Genomic DNA, 19112 nt, shown 5'->3' on the forward strand with positions numbered 1-19112 from the left:
TATTCCAGATGTGGTCTAACCAAAGCAGAATAGAGCACGGGTAGCATTACTTCCTTAGATCTAGACACTATGCTCCTATTGATGCAGGCCAAAATCCCATTGGCTTTTTTTGCCGCCACATCACATTCCTGGCTCATGTTTAACTTGTTGTCCATGAGGACTCCAAAATCTTTTTCACACGTACTGCTCTCAAGCCAGGCCTCATCGTCCCCCATTCTGTATCTTTGCATTTTGTTTTTTCTGCCTAAGTGGAGTATCTTGCATTTGTCCCTGTTGAACTTCATTTTGTTAGTTTTGGCCATTCATCTCTCTAATCTGTCAAGATCGTTTTGAATCCTGCTCCTGTCCTCTGGAGTCTTGGCTCTCCCTCCCATTTTGGTGTCATTTGCAAACTTGATGATCCTGCCTTCTAACCCGTCATCTAAGTCATTAATAAAGATGTTGAACAGGACCGGGCCCAGGACGCAACCCTGCAAATGATGATAGTGATAATTTTCTTACCTGGCCTGACCTCACAGCTTGACGTGGGTTACAACGCTGCTAAATCACATAATCAAAATAGCAGGACAAGCTTGGGTCCTCCATGTGTTTTGGACTTCAACTCCCACAATTGGCTGTTAGAAATTATGGGACTCCCAAGTCCAACCCAATTTTGGGTGTCCAAGTCCAGAACACCTGGAGAGGGAGCCAGGGATTGCCCATGCACAAGTTATACCTTTCTCAACCTCATTTACACAACGCCTTGTATGAATTCAAGCATGTGACGATGTGTAAATTTTATTCCTTTGGTTATGTGTAGTTTGGACAGTGGTTTAGGGATGGTAAGTATGGGAGATTATGTTTTGTTGGAGATGGTGGCTTGGCGTTAGCTGAGTTGCCATAGCAACAGGGGCGGAGCCAACTGCCTCTTCAGGAGGCAGCTGTTTTAAAAAAAAGTCAGTCAGTACGCCGGTGAGCTACTGAGAGGACTGAGTCTCTGGGTGGAGATTCAGGGAATGTGTCTGTAGCCGGTGTGCTATAGGAAAGACTGAATCTCTGGGTGGAGATTCAGGGAATCAATTGGTGACCAAAGTGGTTGCAGAGAAGGACCCGGTAGTGATAGAACTACAGGGGGTTGTTGATTCTGAATTAAGAATCAAGGTTTGGCTGGGTTTGAGCCTGCTGTGCCTGCTGTGAAACGTTTTGAAGTCTGTGCCTGAGATTACTCATGAAACCTTACCAATGTAACCATCAAGATTGGTGCCTCTTGTGAAGAAACAGTTAAACATGTTATACTCCTGTTAAAATAAACTTGTTATTGTTTTCCTCAACCCTTGCCTGATACAGTTTCTCCTAAGTTGAACAGCCTGCATAAGTAAAGTCAAGCCAGGAAAGTAAATGCTACGCTATCAAATGAATAAAGCCTTCTGTAATTAACAGTCCCTTTATAAAATAGCTCCTAGGTTGATATTGATCGTTGCCCGGCTTCCCTCATAGATTAGGTGGCAGTGGGTGTTTTACCACACGCACCTTTACAAAGCATCACTTGGATTGAGAGGCTAGTGGAATTATCCCAGTGATGACTCTGAATACACTCCAGTTTTAAGCCTGAATTGTATGCAGAACTATCCAGGTTGGCTGAACCTTGTCTTCCTAAATAGGTTCAAGCCCTTTTAAAAGTTCAGGCAACAACCTGGAGCAGATTCACCACTGCACAAACAAGGGAATTTACACTACACGGAGCCCTTGGCAAGGAGTTATATAATTAGTGGCACGCCTCACAACTTCTTGCTTCCAAATTCTGTCCAACATCAAGAGAAGAGAATGGGTCTGGAGAAAATAGACGGCCTTTATTTCTTGTTTGGAGGTGAGATGAAGCAGACGGGGGTGGTCCTCACGTCAGGAGGGCTTCCCGCAGGAGGTCCTTCTTGGCCGGGGTCAGCCTTGCGGGGAAGACGATGTCGAAGTACATGTAGAGGTCCCCTTTGCAGGTGGGGTCGTGGGACAGGGGCATCCCTTCTCCCGGCACAATCTTGAAGTATTTGGGGCTGGAAGGGCAGAAGAGGGACACTTTGAGCAAACCTAAAAAAATAAGCCCCTCACTAAACTAGAGTACCATAGACACTCGAGTATAAGCCGAGTTTTTCAGCCCTTTTTTAAGGATGAAAAAGCCCCCTTTGGCTTATACTCAAGGTTATTTATTATTTTACTCTGTTATTATTAATATTTGTATTACATTTATTATTTTGCTCTATTTATTATTATGATTATTACATTTATTATTTTGCTCTATTATTATGATTATTACATTTATTATTTTACTTTCTTATTATTTTTACTATCACTATTATTTTACTATATTATTGTTATTATTATTGTTATTATTATTATTATTATTATTATTATTACATTTATTATTTTAATCGCCTTCAGGCTGAAAAGGGTGGGATAAAAGTGTGGCAAATAAATAAATAAATAATTTATTATTATTATTATTTCATTTGTTATTTTACTCTATTATTACATTTATTATTTTAATCGCCTTCAGGCTGAAAAGGGTGGGATAAAAGTGTGGTAAATAAATAAATAAATAAATAATCTATTTATTATTATTATTTCATTTGTTATTTTACTCTATTATTATTATTATATTTATTATTTCACTCTATTGTTACTGTTATTACATTTCTATTATTTACCCTATTATTGTTTTTATTACATTTATTATTTTGCTCTATTTATTATTATGATTATTACATTTATAATTTTTTATTATTGTAATAAAATACTTTTATTATTTTATTCTATTATTATTACATTTATTATTTTAATTGCCTTCAGGATGAAAAGGGCGGGATAAAAGTGTGGAAAATAAATAAATAAATTATTATTATTATTTCATTTGTTATTTTACTCTATTATTATTATTATATTTATTATTTCACTCTATTGTTACTGTTATTACATTTCCATTATTTACCCTATTATTATTGTTTTTATTACATTTTTTATTTTACTCTATTATTATTACACTTATTATTTTACTCTATTTATTATTATTTTTATTATTGTTATCACTTTTATTATTTTATTCTATTATTATTACATTTATTATTTTAATAGCCTTCAGGATGAAAAGGGCGGGATAAAAGTGTGGTAAATAAATAAATAATCTATTATTATTATTACATGTATTATTTTATTCTTTTATTTTTACATTTGTTATTTTACTCTATTATTACTATTTTTATTACATGTATTATTTTACTCTATTTTTATTATTACATTTATTATTTTACTCTTATTATTACATTTGTTATTTTACTCTATTATTATTATATTTATTATTTCACTCTATTGTTACTGTTATTACATTTCCATTATTTACTCTATTATTTTTATTACATTTATTATATTACTCTATTTTTATTATTACATTTGTTATTTTACTCTTATTATTATATTTGTTATTTTACTCTATTATTACATTTATCATTTCACTCTATTGTTACTGTTATTACATTTCCATTATTTACTCTATTATTTTATTACATTTATTATTTTAATCTATTTATTATTATTATTACATTTATTATTTTACTCTATTATTATTACATTTATTATTTTCTCTACTTTTATTATTACATTTATTATTTTACTCTATTATTACTGTTATTACATTTCCATTATTTGCTCTGTTATTTTTATTACATTTATTATTTTAATATATTTATTATTATTATTATTATTATTATTACATGTTTTCTTTTACTCTATTATTATTTCATTTATTATTTCACTATATTATTACTGTTATTAATACATTTATTATTCTACTTTATTATCAATACATTTATTACTGTACTTTATTATTCTCTCTCCCTTCTTTCTCCAAAGGCTTGGTGGTTTACAAGCCTTTACAAGCCTCTGCGACCATTATGCGAGGAACACAAAAATACCACACACACCCCACAAATGGTGCAACTATTACACAGTGGCAACTATTATGTGATGAAATACTGTAATTGACATTGTCATCCACCCCTCCACTCAAGGAAATCTACATGAATGCCTCCAAGGCACTGCAGTGACTACAGGCCTCCTTGTAGCACAGCCTTTCTCAACCTGGGGGTTGGGACCCCTGTGGGGGTCACGAGGGGAGGTCAGAGGGGTCACCAAAGACCATCAGAAAACACTGTATTTCTCTTGATATTGGGTGTTCTCTGTGGGAAGTTTGACCCAATTCTATTGTTGGTGGGTTCAGAATGATCTTTGATTGTAGGTGAACTTTAAATCCCAGCAAATATAATTCCCAAACATCAAGATCTAGTTTCCACAAACTTAACTAGTGTTCATATTTCGCCATATTGAGTATCCGTGCCAAGTTTGGCCTAGATACATCATTGTTTAAGTTCACAGTGCTCTCTGGATGTAGGTGAACTACAACTCCAAACTCAAGGTCAATGCCCACCAAACCCTTCCAGTATTTTATGTTGATCATGGGAGTTCTGTGTGACAAGTTTGGTTCAAATCCATCATTGGTGGGGTTCAGAATGCTCTTTGATTGTAGGTGAACTATAAAGCCCAGCAACTACAACTCCTAAATGACAAAATTAATCCCCCCCCCCCCACCTCGCCAGTATTCAAATTTGGGCATATCAGGTATTTGTGCCAGATGTGGTCCAGTGAATGAAAATACATCCTGCATATCAGACATTATGATTCATAACAGTAGCAAAATTACAGTTATGAATAGCAATGAAAATAATGTTATGGTTGGGGGTCACAACAACAGGAGGAACTGCATGAAGGGGTCACAGCATTAGGGAGGTTGAGAACCACTGTTGTAGCAGATAAGAGCTGTTTTACTTATAGAAGGCCATGAAACTGAATCATTAACCACTCCTTGGACCAATCATAGAGTTTTTGAAGCTCCTCCACAGTGGCTGTCTGTTAAGAAACACCTGGAGGGCCGAAGTTTGCCCATGCCTGGGCTACAGGGATGTAGCTAGACATGATGCACCAAGCACAGATTGACCACGAGTGGTGACACACAATAGACACCTGCTTTCATCAGTAAGGCTTGGCTGTTGCCAAGAGTAGTGGAAAGTGTTCGGTTGGTCTCTCTTGACTCACAGCCAAGCCCACCTCCCACTTCCTCACTTACTGGACAATGTCGTTGATGGGGATGTTGAGCAGGCGCTCGTCCAGGGTGCTCACATCAATGGTGCAGCCAATCAGAGCCTGCAGAATGGGAAGAGTGAGGGCTCAAGTGAGATTACTGCTCTGCAAATATTTCTGAGACAGGCAAGATCCTCTATGTGTGCTTATGTAGCTCTGCACCTGTAACTAGATAGGCTGCTAGGTATTATGGGAGCTGGAGTCCAAGACACCTGGAAGGCTGAAGTTTGCCCATGCCTCCTGCTCCAGATGTTGCTGGGCTGCAATGCCCTCCAGCCCCATGAGGGCTTATGAGAGTATTGTACAGCTGGCTGGGAGTCAGCTGCATTAAGATCACTACTAACCGAAAGGTCATGAGTTTGAAGCCAGCCCGGGTCGGAGTGAGCTTTTGACCAAAATTGTGTAGCTTGTTGTCGACCTTTGCAGCCCGAAAGACAGTTGCATCTGTCAAGTAGGAAATTTAAGTACCACTTATGTGGGGAGGCTAATTTAACTGATTTACGAGGCCATAAAAATCTCCTGGAAGTATGCAAAGAATGAGGAAGTACTTCATCCGTGTCACAGACAATAAAGCAACAGCTCCCCTGGTGGCCAGTAGCTGGAATGTTAAATAGCCTCTGAGTTACTGTCTATATATGTTGTGTGTTTATGGTATTGAATGTTTGCCATGTATATGTACATTGTAATCCATCCTGAGTCCCCTGCAGGGTGAGAAGAGTGGAATATAAATACTGTAACTAAATAAATATTGAAAGTTACCTGGGAAGTCCAAGAGCTCAAACATTTTTTCCGTCCTAAATACCTCGGTGTCACCTTAGATCGAACACTTAACATTTAGGAAACATGGTGAGAACACCAAGCACAGAGTAGCTGCCCACAATAATATCCTACAGAAACTTACTACAGGATATTATTACTATCTGGGGCTGGAGGGCATTGCAGTATGGGGTGCAGACCCAAAATTAGTAAGAACATCAGCCCTAGCTTTGTTTTACTCAGCTGCTGAGTATGCCTGCCCTGTTTGGCATAGGTCTGCCCATGCAAAGCAGGTGAACATAGCATCGAATGAAACATGCGGAATAATCACAGGATGTCTTAAACCTGCACCTGTTGATAAACTCCACAAGCTAGCTGGCATTGCCCTCCCGATGTGCGATGGGAAGTTGCTGTTAAATGTGAGAGAAATAAGGTTGAACCTTGTGAAAGCCACCCACTACATGGCTCCCAGCCTCCTCCCAGTAGACTCAAATCAAGGAAAAGCTTCATGAGAACTACCACTCCTCTTGGCGTCCCCCCAGGAACAGCAAGGGTATCTGTCTGGGCAGATGAACCAGGAAATCCCCAGTGGATGGCCCCCCAAGAGGGAGGGTCTACCTCCAGGGGCAAACCAAGAATGGGCAACTTGGATGTCCTTGAACAGACTCAGAAGTGGAGTGGGTAGATCAAAAGACAACCTGGCAAAATGGCACTACCTAAAAGAATCCCATATCTTGTGTGACTGTGGACAACTCCAAATCTGTATGCGTGTCCACTGTGACCTGCTTCATGTACAGAGGAAGAATTGTTGGAGGCTACAGACAACGCAGTTGCTACAGACAAGGCAATCAAATGCTAATCAAGGTGGTCAGTTGAAACATTCACACCTGGCTCCAGCAGACAAGAGTCCTTTGTCCCACCCTGGTCATTCCACAGATATATAAACCCTTTTTCCTAGTTCCAACAGACCTCACTACCTCTGAAGATCCTTGCCATAGATGCAGGCGAAACGTCAGGAGAGAATGCCTCTAGAACATGGCCATATAGCCCGAAAAAACTTACAACAACCCAGAATAATGATTCAGTTGCATAAAGACCCTAGGTTGGCAGTAGACACTCTGAGATGTAGTGAATGTAGGACGAGGAAGACCAAGGTACAGTCTTGCATTTTCACTATGAGGTTTACCTTTCATGAACATGACCCTCCTTTTCTTTGGTTGCAAATGTGTCCTATTTATTTATTGTGTCAGGAGCAAATTCAGAATATAATGTATTTTAAAAACCTACAACCCAATGCAGTTGCTATTGCCCATTTTTGGTCAAATGATATTTAGCCACCTGCTCTCTTTCTATTTTTATTAGTTTTATACTAATTTATGCAATGCTTTTGATACAAAATAAGTAAAATAAAATAAACCTGTTGATAGACTCTACAAGTTTGCTGGCATTGCCCCCCCCCCCCCCCAAGTGCAATGGGAAGTTGCTGCTAACTGTGGGAAAAGTAAGTTTGAACACCGTGAAAGCCACCCACTGCATAGCTACCAACCACCTCCAAGTAGACTTAAATCAAGGAAAAGTTTCATGAGAACCACCACTCTTTTTAACGTTCCTCCAGCAACAATGCCCGCTGCGCTGACCTTTCCCAGGGGGATCTTGGCCACATAGATCAGGTTGTCCTCGTCTCGCTTGAACCGGGGGTGGATCTTCTCCTTGACGATGAAGATGATGTCTGCCGGGATGATATTGGGGCCCTATGAAGAGGGCGGGAAGGAGGCCAGGGGTTGAGTCAGACAGGTGCCATCAAGGACATCCATTACGTGCAGTGAATTTCCACCTGCTCATCAACAAGACACAGCTTCATTCCTGGGACAGGGAGGGGGTGTAACACTACAACTGGATGGTGGCAAAAGCTGCAGAAGGTTTAGAATAGCTTTGGGAGGACCACACACTCTCTGACAGGGAGGACAAGATGTTTTCCCAGCCCCCCTGCCCTCTGCCTTGGACCCCAGGTCATTACCTGGTCCCCTTCTTGTGGAAAGGTGATCCTGGTCCCTTGCTTCCACCCTGGCTGGACATCAATGGTGAGGATTTTGTCTTTGATGGTGGAGGCGTGGCCATCTTCATTCATCACCTGGAGGGTTTAGAGAGCAATCCCTTGTGTTTCCCAGGAGAAAATAGAATCACAGAATCATAGAATCATAGAGTTGGAAGAGACCTCATGGGCCATCCAGTCCAACCCCATTCTGCCAAGAAGCAGGAAGATTGCATTCAAATCACCCCTGACAGATGGCCATCCAGCCTCTGCTTAAAAGCTTCCAAAGAAGGAGCCTCCACCACACTCCGGGGCAGAGAGTTCCACTGCTGAACGGCTCTCACAGTCAGGAAGTTCTTCCTCATGTTCAGATGGAATCTCCTTTCTTGTAGTTTGAAGCCATTGTTTCGCATCCTAGTCTCCAGGGAAGCAGAAAACAAGCTTGCTAGTAGGGGCATGAAGTAACCCTCTCTAGTAAATATGAGTATGGGGGCACAAGGACAAGAGGCTCCTGATGCATATTGGGCTTTACTACTGTACACTCGCTCTCCGAAGCTGGTTCTTGAGGTGCTTCAGGAGTAGCCGCACGGCAGGGGTTTGGAGTCTCTTCAAACTCTAAGGCAGGTGTGGGCAAATGTTGACCCTCCAGGTGTTTTGGCTGGCTGCTGGCTGCTAGGAATTGTGGGAGTTGAAGTCCAAAACACCTGGAGGACCGAAGTCTGCTCATGCCTACTCTAAGGTTTGCCCAACAGTGGAGTTCCTTCTCTTACCCTACGTGAAATCTTGATTTTTTTGGTGCATCCATAGAACAGGTCTTCCAGGGAGAGGTAGAGGTCTCGCTCGATGGGAGGGTCTTGCTTCTTCACTCCCCGCCCTCGCAGGCCCCCAAAGGCCATGTTCACTTCCGCCCCTTCAGCCGTGTAGAATTCTGGAAGAAGAGGATGACAAACACGGGAAAACATAGAGGATAAAAATGCTTATCAGTCCTCAAACTAGCTTGGAAAAGTTGTTTTTTTCCCTGGGACAATTTCAAGAACCCTATGTGACTAGCAGCATGCGGTTATAATATTATACAAAATAATATCATACGAAAGCTGACTGGCACAACCTGGGGTTCACAACCAGACACAGTGAAGACATCTGCCCTTGCGCTTTGCTACTCTGCTGCTGAGTATGCATGCCCAGTGTGGAACACATCTCACCATACTAAAACAGTGGATGTGGCTCTTAATGAGACATGCTGCATTATCATGGAGTGTCTACACCACTGGAGAAATTACACTGCTTAGCCGGTATTGCACCACCTGGCATCCGCCGGGAAGTAGCAGCCAATAGTGAAAGGACCAAGGCAGAGACATCTCCAGCTCATCCCGTTTGGGTATCAGCCAGCATGTCAACGACTTAAATCAAGAAATAGTTTTCTAAGATCTACAGAGACACTTGCTGGAACACCTCAGCAAGCGAGAGTCCAAAAGTGGCAGGCTCAAACCCAGATCCTCAATCCATAGCTGATACCAAATGAGAGACTCCCCCCTGGGCACACAGAAAACTGGGCGACTTGGAAGGCGCTGAACAGACTGCGCTCTGGCACCACGAGATGCAGATCCAACCTTCAGAAATGGGTCTACAAAGTGGAATCCACGACATGCGAGTGCGGAGAAGAGCAAACCACTGACCGCCTGCTGCAATGCACCCTGAGCCCTGCCACATGCACCATGGAGGACCTTCTTGCAGCAACACCAGAATCACTCCAAGTGGCCAGATACTGGTCAAAGGACATTTAACCAACTACCAAGCTTGCAAACTTTGTGGTTTGTTTGTTAAAAAATGCAATGCAACTGTTTGGTCTGCTTCTGACATGATAAATAGCATGCGGTTGTGCAACTATTCTCATAATGTTGCAGAAAACGATGAGTCGCTCTTTAAAAGGCAAGTGCATCACAATATATGACTTGCAGAATGAATGCAGTTTGAACCCACTTTAACTGCTGTGGCTCAATGTTATATAATCCTGGGATTTGGCAGAGAAGGCCAAACACTTGGTAATGCTACAGCTTCAATCATTCCATACTACTGAGCCATGACAGTTAAAGTATTGTCAAGCTGTGTAAATTCTACAGTGTAAATGTACCCCAGGTTTACCAACCCAATTTCTCAAATACCTTCAGGATACACAGTCACTGCCTGGTCTTAACTGTATCCTGTCTTTCCTATATATATGTCGAAACTCAGATGCCTTTAAAGAGCCAGACACAGTAATGTAAACAAATCAACAGTCTATTAAGTCAAAGTAAACAGGACTCAGAGACACTTCCTTCAGTGTCTCTGGCCAAAACTCAGTTTGCAGCAATGTGCAGCTTGAAAAACGAACTAAGCAAATAAACCGGATTAAACTGGCAAAAAATTCGGATTAAACAAGAGTTCTAGCAAAATGCACCAAATCACACAGTTCAAAGATAAAGCCAAAACAAAACGCTGTGAAGAGAAGCCGTTGTCCAAAAGCAGTCCAAAGTCAAAGAAGTCCCAGTTGAAGATATTAAGGTCCAAAAGGCAGCGGCAGCGTCAGAAACAGTCCGTGGTCCAGGTGAGGGGAAATCCACACTTAAGAGAGTCCAAGCCAGTCAGCACACGAAGAATATAGCAACCTGCAGTTCCAGGATCCAAACCCAACAAGAGAAGCGGCAGCAACAAAGCCAAGGCATGTAACCAACACTTTGCCTACTGCAAAGTTCCATACTTTCAGTGACTTCATTTATCCTACAACTCATCATCCGTTGATAAGCTGCCCTCCGCCATTTCCTCATCGCTATCAGCTGTCTTACCCATTACAGCTGAGCGCCAACACCCATCTCTCCAACTCTTCCATCTCTTGTCAGGACTTAAGTCTCCCTATTAATCCCTGGTATCTCCAGACTGCCAATCCCCAGAAAAAACCCTCAAACGTATCACTGGATGTGGTTTGCATGCACACATTCCTGACTTCTTGCACTTGAGTCCAATCCAATGCTTCCCCTTCATCCTTGCTACTCCCAGACCCATTACTTCCAGTAAAGCCCATTAAATCCTCATCTTCAGTGGGAGCAGTAAGTATGTCCCGGATCCTTTTCCTTTGACGTTCTTCGTCTGATTCCTGTTCCTGAGTAATTTGTTTGACACCTCTACTCCCATCTCCCTCCTCCTCCTCCTCCTCACACATTTCACTCTCTGAGAAACCTTCGAAGGAGTCTTCGTCTGTGGGAGACATAAGTATCTCCTTCCTTTGTTGTTTTTCTAACACCTGAGCACCTGGTTTCCCTCCTCTACTACTCCCACTAGTAGTAGTATCGTTGCCAGCAGACTCTACTACAACAATATACATGGAGCTGTCTGAACAAAAATTAGGATGTGGACATACCAGCAAAAGGGTTGTCTCCTCCAAAGAAATCCCGGAAGACTTTCTCGGGCCTTCCATGGAATACATAGCCTTCTGTCCAGGGGGTGTCAATCCCAAACTCCAGAGGAATCCCTCCTTTAAGGCCTTCTTCCGCAAATTTATCATAGACTCCTTTCTTCACCGCTAAGAAACAAGGGGGGAACGGCATGGGAAGAGGAGAGGAGAGAAGAAGAGAGTGATTCCATGGGAATATATATTAGAAATATTAAAAATTAGTTAGATATTTTTAATTACAAAAATGTGAGTCAAGCACTGAGAGTTAAATGGACACAATGATTCCACAAATTTTTATTATTTATTTATTTATTTGGTTTACTTTTACCCCGCCCTTCTCACCCCGAAGGGGACTCAGGGCGGCTTACACATCCAAGGCACAATTCGATGCCCATAGCATACATCAATAATAAACAATAAAGCAAAATAACACAAATTAGCAAACAACAACAATACATTGCATCTAAACCCGTTAAAACCAATAAAACCAATAAAATTTCATACAAACCGATACAAACCACTTCTTCCTTATTGCCAGTCAATGTTCGCTATCTCATGGTTCAGAGTCTTCTTCCACATTTATCAGTCCACATATATCAGTCCTGCCGGTCCTAATTGCCTGGTTGTCCTATCTAGTTAGCAGATTGCCCGAAGGCCTGGTCCCACAACCACGTCTTTGCCTTCCTCCTAAAGGACAGGAGTGATGTCGATGCCCTGATATCCACTGGGAGTGAGTTCCACAGGTGGGGGGCCACCACTGAGAAGGCCCTGCTCCTCGTCCCCACCAGCCTTGCTTGGGAAAGCGGTGGAGTCGAGTGCAGGGCCCCCTCAGATGATCTTAAATTCTGTGGTGGGACGTAGAGGGAGATACGTTCGGACAAACACTGCAGTTCTATATAAGCAGATGTGCCTGTAGCTTAGTAGGCCTCTGTGTTAGTTTGCCTCAGTGGGAGAAAGGTCTTGGTCTGCGAGAAGGCCTCACAGTGTGAGGTAGAGTTTAGTTTGTGAGAGAAGGTCTCACACTGTGAGGTAGACCTTAAGTTGTCAGGGCAAGAAAGGCAGGGTAGAATAAAGTAAATAAATAAATAAATAAATAGTCCTTAGTCTGTGAGAGAAGCCTCTGTGGGAGGTAAGCCTTGGTATGAGAAGGCCTTGTGTGTAAAGCTCCAGTGTGAAGGTTGGACTTTATTTGTGTCATGGAAACCTTGTTCTTGTAAATATTGCAACCATATTATTTTTCTATAAAGAAAAGCCTTCTAAGGAAGATATAACATTGGTCTGTGTGTTGTTTTTTTAAATCACTTTGGGTTACTGGTGCTGGGTCACGCTCCTGCTGATAAGTTATTCTGCTGAGCATTTATGAGGAGGGCCTTTTATTAATAAGCCGACACGCCCCACAATATATATATGCGTTAAACTGTTCTGGTTGAAAATAAATTAGGATCATAGAAACATAGAGTTGGAAGAGACCTCGTGGGATATCCAGTCCAACCCCATTCTGCCAAGAAGCAGGAAAATCACATTCAAAGCACCCCTGATGGATGGCCATCAAGTCTCTGTTTAAAAGCCTCCAAAGAAGGAGCTTCCACCACACTCTGGGGCAGAGAGTTCCACTGCTGAATAGCTCTCACAGTCAGGAAGTTCTTCCTCATGTTCAGATGGAATCTCCTTTCTTTCCTGTCATTTGAAGCCATTATTCTGTGTCCTCATCTCCAGGGCAGCAGAAAACAAGTCTGCTCCCTCCTTCCTATGACTTCCCCTCACATATTTATCCATGGCCTTCATCATGTCTCTGTCTTCTCTTCTGCAGGCTAAACATGCCCAGCTCTTTAAGCTGTTACTCATAAGGCTTGTTAGTCTATGTAACAAAAATTTGGTTGGAAAGTGTTATCTCCTGTTTAATTGTGCAGACCTTACTTTGAAAGTAGTTGTTCTACTTCAGAAATTTTGTTTTTGTGGCTGCCACGAACTAGTTTGAATGGGTTGAGGCCCCTTCAACACTGTGAATTATGTGCTTTGATAATCTGAATTGTATAACAGTGTAGAAGGGGTATGAGACTCTATGAAATATTAATTGAAAAACTAGAGCAAAACGTGCTGCGTGGAAGGGGCCACAGTGTCATTGACAAGATAGAAAAGATTCAAGATGCTTTATTCTCATACACATTGATAAACACACACATACACACAAGTGGGCCTGTTCACTTTCATGCACTAGAGATGGGACAGGCCCTTTCTACACTGCCAAATAAAATCCAGATTATCTGCTTTGAATTGGATTATATGGCAGTGTAGAAGGGGCCTTGGTTCACTCTTACAAAGTAAAATTCCCTACATTCTCTAACTGTCCTGTTGCTACAATAGGAGGGAACCAGGTCTTCCTTTTGTGCTGATAATGAGAGGTGGATGAGCTCCCTCTATCAGCTCCAGCTCCTCATGCAGGGACATGAGAGAAGCCTCCCACAAGGATGATAAAAACATCAGTTCCCCTGGGCAACGTCCTTGCAGACAGCCAATTCTCTCACACCAGAAGCGAATTGCAGTTTCTCAAGTCACTCCTGACACGGCAAAAAAACAAATAAATAATAAACAGCACTGCCTCTACTCACGGTCGCTCAAAACATCGTAGGCTTCTGCAATTTGCTTGAACTTCTCCTGAGCCCAAGGCGCATCATTCTTAAAAGGATGGTACTTCAACGCCAGTTTCCGGTAACTGAGAAACAAAACAGGGGAGCTCCTGTCTTTATTCTCACTCTGTTTTCATTATCTCTCCCTCCCCCCCCACCTCCCAAATTAAGATTTAATGACTTCTATGGTACATGACTCATTGTGGGACAGAAAGCATTAATAAGTTAAGCTACACATACCCTTTTGTCCCATTAGAAAGTAGAACCTTAATCACATATTATGTCACAGCTATTTTATGTGAAGGAAGCAGTTCGGGAGCATGGGTTTCATTGTAAGCATCCTTTGGGTTCTTGCAGGGGTTTGTATGTTTTTTCAAAAGCACCAAGGGGCACTGTAAGGTTATTATTTTAATAATTTTAATGTGCTTTAATTGATTTTCATTGAAATCTATTTTAATATTGTTTATTGTGAGGTTTAAATTACATTTTTTAAAGTTGTGAGCTATTTTGCATTTTGGTAAAGAGATAAAAGCATTATATGATCATCATCATCATCCTTGAAGTGACTAGCTTGACCTTGAAGGAGCTGGGGGTGGCGGCAGCCGACAGGGAGCTTTGGCCTGGGATGGTCCAGGAGGTCACGAAGAGTCGGAAACAACTGAACGAATAAACAACAAATATTATATGATGATGATATCATATAATGTTTTTATCTGGTGTGATTACTACTATATATACACACACAGACACATATACATACATATATATAATATTCATCTGGTATGATTACTACTATTATTATTAAACATAATAATAATAATATGTAACAATACTACTATCATTATACACATATATAATATTATATGATGATGATAATCATATACTTTTATCTGGGGTGATTGTTACTTTGTTGTTGTTCATTCATTCAGTCGTCTCCAACTCTTCGTGACCTCATGGACCAGCCCACAGCCAGAGCTCCCTGTCGGCCGTCACCACCCCCAGCTCCTTCAAGGTCAGTCCAGTCACTTCAAGGATACCATCCATCCATCTTGCCCTTGGTCGGCCCCTCTTCCTTTTACCTTCCACTTTCCCCAGCATAATTGTCTTCTTTTGATGTTTAGCTGCAACCCAGCTTTTGCGCTTTTTTCTTTCACCTTGATTAGAAGGCTCCTCAGCTCCTCCTCGCTTTTGGCCATTAGAGTGGTGTCATCTGCATATCTGAGGTTGTTAATGTTTCTTCCAGCAGATGATAATAATAATAATAATAATAATAATAATATGATGCTTTTATCTGGGGTGATTATTACTATTATATATTATATGATGATAATGAGGATTTTATTTATTTATTTACATTATTTATATACTGCCTTTCTCACCCCTGGGGGGATTATTATTATCTAATACTATTAAATATATAATAGCATTATATATCGGACAAGCGGACAAACGTCAGTGTGCTGGAAGAAGCAAAGACCACCAGCATTGAAGCGATGGTCCTCTGCCATCAACTCTGCTGGGCCGGCCACGTTGTCCGGATGCCTGACCACCGTCTCCCAAAGCAGTTGCTCTACTCTGAACTTAAGAATGGAAAACGGAACGCTGGTGGACAGGAAAAGAGATTTAAAGATGGGCTCAAAGCCAACCTCTAAAACTCTGGCATAGACACCAAGAACTGGGGAGCCCTGGCCCTTGAACGCTCCAGCTGGAGGTCAGCTGTGACCAGCAGTGCTGCAGAATTCGAGGAGGCACGAGTGGAGGGTGAAACAGAGAAATGTGCCAGGAGGAAGGCGCGTCAAGCCAACCCCGACCGGGACCGCCTTCCACCTGGAAACCAATGCCTTCACTGTGGGAGAAGATGCGGGTCAAGAATAGGGCTCCACAGCCACCTACGAATCCACAAGGAAACACATCACGGAAGACCATCTTACTCGTCCAACGAGGGATCGCCTAAGTAGAAGTAAGTATGATGCTTTTGTCTGGGGTGATTGTTACTATTATATATTATATTATATGACGATAATGAGGATTATTATTATATAATACTTTTATCTGGTGTGATTACTATTATTATTAAACATATATACATATGTATACATATATATATAATATTATATGATGATGATGATAATCATATAATGCTTTTATCTAGGGTGATTATTACTATTATATATTATATGATGATATTGAGGATTTATTTATTTTTATTTTATTTACAGTATTTATATACCACTTTCCTCACCCCTGGGGGGATTATTATTATCTAATACTATTATATATATAATAGCATTATATGATAATCTATCTATCGATATCTATATATATATAAAAGCATTATATGATAATCATTATATATGTGTGTGTATATATATATATATATATATATATATGATTATCATATAATGCTTTTACCTGGGGTAATTACACACACACACACACACACACACAGTGTATTATGATGGTGGTCATATAATGCTTTTTATCTGGGGTGATTACTATTATTAATTTTATTTTTATTTATTTATTTATTTATTTATTTATTTTGGCATGTCAGGAGCAACTTGAGAAACTGCAATATTAATAATATCCTATCTAATCATAGAATCATAGAATCAAAGAGTTGGAAGAGACCTCATGGGCCATCCAGTCCAACCCCATTCTGCCAAGAAGCAGGAATATTGCATTCAAATCACCCGACAGATGGCCATCCAGCCTCTGTGTAAAAGCTTCCAAAGAAGGAGCCTCCACCACACTCCGGGGCAGAGAGTTCCACTGCTGAATGGCTCTCACAGTCAGGAAGTTCTTCCTAATGTTCAGATGGAATCTCCTTTCTTGTAGTTTGAAGCCATTGTTCCATTGCGTCCTAGTCTCCAAGGAAGCAGAAAACAAGCTTGCTCCCTCCTTCCTGTGGCTTCCTCTCACATATTTATACATGGCTATCATATCTCCTCTCAGCCTTCTCTTCTTCAGGCTAAACATGCCCAGCTCCTTAAGCCGCTCCTCATAGGGCTTGTTCTCCAGACCCTTGATCATTTTAGTCGCCCTCCTCTGGACACATTCCAGCTTGTCAATATCTCTCTTCAATTGTGGTGCCCAGAATTGGACACAATATTCCAGGTGTGGTCTAACCAAAGCGGAATAGAGCATGGGGAGCATTACTTCCCTGGATCTAGACACTATGCTGTCTAGAGTTGGGGGGCCACCACCGAGAAGGCCCTGTCCCTCGTCCCTCACCATCATCATAATATAGTGTATTCTGATGATGGTCATATAAGGCTTTTATTTGGGGTGATTACTATTATTTATTTTATTTTATTTTATTTTATTATTTTTATTATTATTATTTAGTTAGTCAGTCGTGTCAGGAGCAACTTGAGAAACTGGAATTCTAATAATATCCTATCTAATGAGCTGATGTATTTAAAGGAGGCCCCAAAGTGAGAGTGCTGCCACCACCACCACCTCCACCATCATTCCTCCTCCCCTCAGGCCGGGGATGCTGGGAGCTGCAGTCCCACCCCGCCTTCATAGAGAGAGAGGCCCTCACGCCTTCTTGATCTGGGCGTCGGTGGCGCTGCGGGTGAGCTCCAGGATGGCGTAGTAGTCCTGCCCCATCGCGGCCGGCCTCCTCCTCCTCCGCCGCCTCCTTCTCCCGCCTCGGGCCTACTCCGCCTGCCTCAGGCCTCCCGTTGCTAGGGACGCGCGGCCTTAGCAACGGGAGGCCGCTTTCCTCAGCCCAGGCCGCCGCAAAGCATGACGGGGCTGCCTCTCGTTCCTATTGGTCGAGGCTTGAAGGGGCGTGGCCTCAAGCTCCTTGCCATGCCTCTGCTAAAGGGGGGGGAGCCTCCGGATCCTTGCCTGGCGTTGCTATGGTTACGGGAAAAGGGGGCGGGGCCTCACCCAGTGGAAGGGCTAACCTTTTCTGAATGGATCTTGCCATTACTATTGGTCGAGGCTTGAAGGGGCGTGGCCTCAAGCTCCTTGCTATGTCTAGGCTAAAGGGGCGGGGCCTCCGACTCATTGCCTGCCGTTGCTATGGTTACGGCAAACGGGGGCGGGGCCTCATCTTTTCTGAATGGACCTTGCCAATTGAATAAAATATTATATGAAAATAATTCAAATAAATATCTAATAAATAAATAAACATTATATCCTATTGCATAAAAATAATGAAAGTAAATATATTATAAATAAAGAAATATTTTATAAAAATAATACAAAGAAATATAGTGTAAATAAATATTAAATTGTACAAAAACAATGCAAATGAATGTATTATAAATGAATATTGTATAAAAATAATACAAAGAAATATAGTATAAATATTAAATTGTATAAAAACAATGCAAATAAATGTATTATAAATGAATATTGTATAAAATAATACAAAGAAATATAGTATAAATAGTAAACTGTATAAAAATGCAAATAAATGTATTACAAATAAAAAAATATTGTATAAAAATAATACAAAAATATAGTATAAATAATTATTAAATTGTATAAAAACAATGCAAATAAATGTATTATAAATAAATATTGTATAAAATAATAGAAAAGAAATATAGTATAAATATTAAATTATATAAAAACAATGCTAATAAATGTATTATAAATAAATATTGTATAAAAGAATACAAAGAAATATAGTATAAATAAATATTAAATTGTATAAAAACAATGTAAATAAATGTATTATAAATCAATAAATATTATATGAAAACCAAACAGATAAATATATTAAAAATAAATAAATAGTATAGAAATATGATTAAAGGCATAAAAAAATAAAAAAATACCATATTGTATAAAAACAGTGCAAATAAATTATAAATAAATAAAAAATATGCTGTTCTGTAAAAAACATATAAAAGTATGATAAATAAATAACACATAATATTTTATATAAATAAATAAAATATTATTAAAATATGATATTGTCTAAAATAATATAAATGTCAAAAATTAGTTGAATTAGCCTCCCTGCATAAAACGGTACCTAAATTTCCTACTTGACAGATGCAAATGTCTTTTGGGCTGCATAGGTCAACAGCAAGCTAGACTATTAATGGTCGGGAGCTCACTCCGACCATTAATAGTCGGAGTGATA

The 19112-nt window shown here is 40.5% G+C and overlaps 1 protein-coding gene across 3 annotated transcripts; it reads right to left on the bottom strand.

Annotated features, from left to right (window-relative positions):
* Window positions 1-1808: 1808 nt before the first annotated feature.
* DNAJB13 (DnaJ heat shock protein family (Hsp40) member B13) lies at window positions 1809-17771 on the bottom strand. Of its 3 annotated transcripts, none has more exons than XM_067466449.1 (8): window positions 17521-17771; window positions 13985-14088; window positions 11343-11504; window positions 8719-8876; window positions 7934-8047; window positions 7554-7667; window positions 5147-5223; window positions 1809-2027 (listed from the first exon to the last, which is right to left on the bottom strand). In XM_067466449.1, the coding sequence occupies exons 1-8, from the start codon at window positions 17529-17531 to the stop codon at window positions 1874-1876; spliced, it is 894 nt and encodes a 297-aa protein (XP_067322550.1). In that variant the 5' UTR covers window positions 17532-17771; the 3' UTR covers window positions 1809-1873. The 3 variants fall into 3 exon arrangements, with proteins under 3 accessions (XP_067322550.1, XP_067322548.1, XP_067322549.1); XM_067466447.1 differs by having other exon boundaries at window positions 17550-17765; XM_067466448.1 differs by lacking the exon at window positions 5147-5223 and having other exon boundaries at window positions 17550-17766.
* Window positions 17772-19112: the final 1341 nt, after the last annotated feature.

This window comes from Anolis sagrei, chromosome 3 (assembly GCF_037176765.1).
Source record: "Anolis sagrei isolate rAnoSag1 chromosome 3, rAnoSag1.mat, whole genome shotgun sequence".
NCBI classification, from domain to species: Eukaryota; Metazoa; Chordata; class Lepidosauria; order Squamata; family Dactyloidae; genus Anolis; species Anolis sagrei.